General features: G+C 39.7%; 1 protein-coding gene across 1 annotated transcript in view; it reads right to left on the bottom strand.

Annotated features, from left to right (window-relative positions):
- Nucleotides 1-5,042, bottom strand: part of hsd17b12b (hydroxysteroid (17-beta) dehydrogenase 12b) — a 16,505-nt gene extending 11,463 nt beyond the window's left edge. The window contains exon 1 of the mRNA XM_080437894.1: nt 4,772-5,042. Coding sequence (XP_080294020.1) covers nt 4,772-5,024 — 253 coding nt within the window. The 5' untranslated portion in view covers nt 5,025-5,042. The remainder of the gene's footprint in view (nt 1-4,771) is intronic.
- Between the last annotated feature and the right edge of the window lie 909 nt (nt 5,043-5,951).

Below are 5,951 nucleotides of genomic sequence, written 5' to 3'. Positions count from 1 at the left end.
AGCCGCTAAAACAGGGTGGGGTGAGCGTTTCCCCTTTACTATCCATTAACTACATTATAGGGGTACAATTGTTAATCAAACTAATTGATATGGTTGAAAACTTTTTTTTTTATATAATTGATTTTCAGGGACAAATTGATTTTTTTATATATATCGTTGCTGTCGGGCAGAAACCTCATATCTCCATATTCTAATATCTAATATTTTTGTTTTTTTCGTAAATTAACACCCTACTTGGTCATACTACAGCGTAACACAAAAGCATCAAAAGTAGCAGATCTACTCAAAACGTGGCGCGACGCGTTTTGAGCTTGTAGATCTGCTTTTGTTTTTTAATTTGAATCCTGAATAGTAACAGTTTTGGACATACGAGGTTTCCACCCGACAGAGACGACACTGTATACAATCTTTTGTATAAAAGGGCTTCAGTGTTTAATCGGACTAATGGATTTAGTCGATTAATCAATTTAAGAAATTGAATTGCAGCCCTAATTTCCTACTTGGACAAAATGCTTTTTTCTAAAGATTAGAAATAATCTTACAGCAATATAACAACATGTGCATGGATGGATAGAACGTGCCAAAACAGCTGCCTTATCAGCATTGAGCCATGAACCAATTGGCTCATCCTTGTGCAATCACTGTAATAATGATGCAATGGTGGTGTGATAAGTTTGTCAAAGGCTGGGTGACTGGGTCAAAGGACAACACAAAGCAACATGTCTGACTTTGATACAGTATGATATCTAGGGTCTTCTGAGATTTTACATGACAATTAATTGTCACACAACTAATTGTGATTAACGATTCAATTGTGTCTTTGGCATTGAACATTGGAACGTAATACAAATTTGATTTCTGTTTGTCTTTTTATTTATTATTCATAATAAAAAATTGCACAGGGCATATATGACAAATAACTTAAATATACAAAGAACTGACTGACACATTTAATCAGTTCATACTTTCAAACAAATGTTTTGTTTTTTATTAGCAGAAATAGCAGATCTACAAGCATACAACACGTGTTGTATGATTGTAGATCTGCTATTTCTGGAAAATGTATGAAAATGTTTCCACATGGAAACGATTATGACGATTATGCAAAATAATTGGTTATCTCAAATAATTGCTATTAGACGATTACATAATATAATTGTGACAGGCCTAATGATATCACAGTATGATGATGATCGGGCCCTTTATGATCGTTCAAATACGAAGCTATTGATTAGGACTGGATCAGATCTGGACAAAATCTACTCTTTTCTTTAACCAACATACCTCGATATTGATACTCTGATAAACATGTAACTTTCCTCTTCTTTTTTTTTTATTCTACATTTTTTATCCCGCGATTTTTGTAACCCATTTTTTTCACCCGGTGCCAATTTCCTAAGTGATCCTGGGCACTACACCAGCCCTACACCAGTATTACACCTGTCACCCCACAGTAGGGAGGCCAGGGCCGAGCTCATGCTTCCTTCAGGCATGAGAGCCAACTGACCTTCTTGTCACCTGACAGGGGGGAGTTTCCCTGGTAGGACGTAGCGCGTGGAAGGAACACGTTATTCCAACCAGTTCCCTTCCCCTCCATCAGGCGCCCCGGCTGTCATGGGGGAGGCGGTATAGTGACCAGGATTACTACATGTTTTTGTGAGGGTATTAACTACCCTAGGAGACACGGGGAGAACATGCAAACTCCACACAGAGTAGGCCCTTTCGCCAACCCCACCTAGGGTATGGGCGCTGATGACGTGGAGGAGAAGACACGCCCCCAGTGCCCACAGCGTCCCCGGCGGGAATCGAACCCAGGACCTTCTAGCTGTGAGGCGACAGCGCTACCGACTGCGCCACCGTGCCCCTCGTAACTTTCCTCTTCTATGCCGGATTTGAACCCGGTTTCCTGCGCAAGTGCTGAATTTGTTTTTTTTACCATTGAGCCAATAGTGCCTGCCTGCTTGCTCAGGGGATAAATGTAAACTTGACCATCAGGTCAAACTTTGTGATAGATCCTTGTGTCTATGACATGACCTTTGACACAATCTAAATGTCTCAATAGAAGAACAGGGAGACAAAATATCTACAAGCTCACAGTGAGCAACGTGTTCATGAATAAATATTAACAGCATAAAGTACTTGCTTCTGTTCTGAACTAGCTCTGCAGTTCTTGTTGTAATCATACTGTTACAGTTAAATCAATCATAAGTCAGAATGTATACAGAGATGACTGCAGATGAATATCAGATCTGTTTTTTAAACATTAACATTACATAACATTACATTAACGGTGGGCAACACAGATTAAAGTTCTGCATAGGCCAGAGGTGGAAACAAAGTAATGGTCATTACACACCGGCGATTATGCGAATATACGCAAAATTCGGACTCGGTCCGAATAAATAAAAGACGCTTTTTCACTCCGCGAAACTGATGTGGAAGCTTGCATTGACTTTATAAGGTTTAAAAAAAAACGTATTATTCGCATGCAGAAATCGTCCCCGGTGAGTAAGGACCTTAACTAAGTACTAGTATATTACTCAAGTAGCCTAACCTGAGGTACTTTTGACTTTACTTGAGTATTTTAATTCATTTTGTATTAACTCATACACCCAGTGGCATAGCCAGAATTTACATTGATATGTCTATTGAGAAAGAGCTATTGCAACGTAATACAAGAGAAAGAACCCTGAATACAATACAATATCCTATGCATTATGTAGCCCTGTGGTTCAAAATAAATAAATAAATCTTTGAATATATATATACATTTTTAACTCAAATCTTTACTTCTGGGGGTCCCTGGAACAACATATTTTGAGATGGGGGGGGGGTCCGCAGACAAATACATATAATTTTGGGGGTCCTTAACCTTGACATGAAAAAGTTTGAGAACCACTGATATTATAGCAACATATTAAAGTTAAAAAAAAAAAAAAAAAAAACTTGAGTATTTTAATTAATTTTGTATCAACTCATACACCCAGTGGCAAAGCCAGAATTTACATTGATATGTCTATTGAGAAAGAGCTATTGCAACGTAATACAAGAGAAAGAACCCTGAATACAATACAATATCCTATGCATTATGTAGCCCTGTGGTTCAAAAACTGGGGGTCCCCAAATTATTTTGTGGGGTCCCCAGATGATCAGCTTAATGTGCAACATTGTTTTCTCTCTCAACAGTAAGCAAACCAACATACAGTATAAGTGATGTGTGTACACAGGGTATCTGCACATTTATAAAGTTACAATTTAATGAGTTTTAAGACGGCTATTTTCACAATATTTATCTGTTGAACCGAGTCAAACTAAATGTAATGCCTACAATTCCAGGTGCTTGTCAGAGTGGGGGGTCCCCAAGTTCAAATATGATTATTTTCGGAGGTCACGGCCTGAAAATGTTGGGAACCCTTGATGTAGCCTAATGATTTATATTCTCAAAGAAGCTCAGTATAGCAGCATTAAGGGCAGATAGAGGCGAACATGACGTCCGGCACAAATGATTGAGTCATTTCAAAATAGCGATTACAACAGCAGAGTCAACAAATCAAATAGGCTAATGTTCAAACACATTAATGCAATAATTCCATTAATGCGATAGTGAACTGGGCCATTCACCTACTTTATGTTTGGTGATGTCAATACTTTTGTACTTTTTACTAAAGTAACATTTTGAATACAGGACTTTTACTTGTTGTAACAAGAGTATTTCTACATTTTTGGTGTTGCTACTTTTATGTATGTCACTGGTTCTCAGATATTGGGGTCCATGGACCCCCAGGGGTCCTTGAGGGGGTTCCAAATGGTCCCTTACAGGCAGTGGTTCTCAAAGTGTGGTCTGAGGACCCCCAGGGGTCCTTGGGGGGGTTCATACATGTGTTCAATGTGTTCATACAGCATCACAATCATTTTTAACCACTTTATCCATTTATACATTGGCTATAAAATAACAGATCTAAAAGCTCATTGTAGGCTTGTACATCTGCTATTTTATAACAGTAAACGAAATGTTTTTGTTTTTTTTAAACACAAATGTTCTCTTCTGACATTCCCTGGCACAAAATAAATTCAGATGGGGGTCCCCGACCAAACGCTTATCAATTTAGGGGTCCTTGACATGAAAAGGTTTGAGAACCCACTGCCTTACTTAGGTCTGTAACTAGTCATGAATGAACTTCAACCTGGTGTTTGCATTTTCTCTCTTTGTGGTCCATACATCTACATGAACGTTCACATTTCATACATAAAGTGCTTACCCCATGGCCACGGATGTTATAATTATGTTCGGGCAATCAAAAGTACACGTATGTGCCGTGATGTTCAATAAAAAGCATTTTAATCTGATCGGTGGCTATTTTCTCATACAGTTATAATGTATCAGAGGTGCAATACACCCCCCAACCAATAGGGTAACAATGGCCGAAAGCATAATAGGGAAAATACGGTGAAAATGGCCACCGATCGGATTAAAATGCTTTTTTATTGAACAATACGGAAGACACAGGTACTTCTGAGGGCCCGTACATAAAAGTAACATCCGTGGCCATGGGTTAAGCACTTTAAATTTGAAATATGTAGATGTACGGACCAAAAACAGAGAAAGTGCAAACAAACACTATGTTGAAGTTCATCCATGAGGCTCATGATATCTATGACAGTCATGTTTCAGTAAAAGTTAGCTCAGTCTGGTCCATAGCGTTAGAACGAAGGAGATATTATGGACCAGAGAGCTAAGTAAAAAGTACACACTGTGTGTGTTTCTGCTCACCTGCCCACTTCCCGAGCTTCTGGGGGTTCACGGCCCCCCCGTTGCCCAGCACCCAGACCCTGACCGCGGCCAGCCCGCTGAGCAGCCCGCTGAGCAGCATCCAGGCGGCGGTCAGCGCGCCCAGCACCAGCAGAGGGGTCTCCAGCGCGCGGAACACAGCCTCCCCGTCCAGAGAAGACATGACGATTCTGGCCTGTTCGTTATAGAACTTAAGGTTGTCTGCACCGAGCAGCCTGGATGTGAATGAAACCATGAATCTGATTCTGACAGTTTCTGCACTGAAACCTATAGACTCCTCCTTCTTCCGCGTTAACGCTTCCGTAGCCATGGTTCACATGACGCTCGTCTGTCACAAGCGTCATGGCGCTACTTGTTCTTGTTTTTTGAAAATGTTACATTTACAACCAGTACATCTACATAAACGTTCAGATTTCAAATATAAAGTGCTGACCCCATGTCTATGGATGTTACAAGTTAAAGCGCTTTGGTCTAAGTACTGGCATCTTCTGTATTGTTCAATAAAATGCTTTTTAATCCGATCGCCAGCCATTTTTTTTTTTTTTTTAATTTTTAATAATGTATCAGGGTGCAATACACCTCCTAAACGATAGGGGCGCTTAGTTGATAGCATATGGGAACAAATCGGAGAAAAGGGCTGGCAATCGGATTAAAAAGCTTTTTATTGAACAATACGGAAGATATGGATACTTAGACCTATGCGTTTTAGCTTTAACATCTGTGGCCTGGAAGTCAACACTTTATATTTGAAATTTGAACGTTTATGTAGATGTGCTGGTTGTAAATGAAACATTTTCAAAAAACAGGAACAAGTAGCGCCATGACAGTCATGTTTCAGGGCTAACGCTTCCGCATCTGCGATCAGGCGAGCCCGTTAATTGGTCGATGTCAGCGTTGCCATATTTTTGTGAGAGAAACAAGCAGCCAATGTCTATGAATTAACAAGCCCAACAAGAAGCCACGTAATTGATTGATTGATTGATGTACTTTATTTAGTAAGACATGAGAAAAACAGTACATGGAAGTACAGATTCACAATACAAGGTCTACTAAACTGGAAGGCTCATAAAGCACTAAGCTTGTTTAAAATGAGATCCCCACGCACACAAATCATATGACATTTAGGCTTAGAGGCAGACAGCTATACACACTACACAGGTTA

This window comes from Gymnoscopelus braueri, assembly GCF_963280865.1.
Source record: "Gymnoscopelus braueri genome assembly, chromosome: 1".
NCBI classification, from domain to species: domain Eukaryota; kingdom Metazoa; phylum Chordata; class Actinopteri; order Myctophiformes; family Myctophidae; genus Gymnoscopelus; species Gymnoscopelus braueri.
The sequence above is the reverse complement of the archived record's forward strand: the minus strand, read 5'-3'. Positions and strand labels throughout refer to the sequence as shown.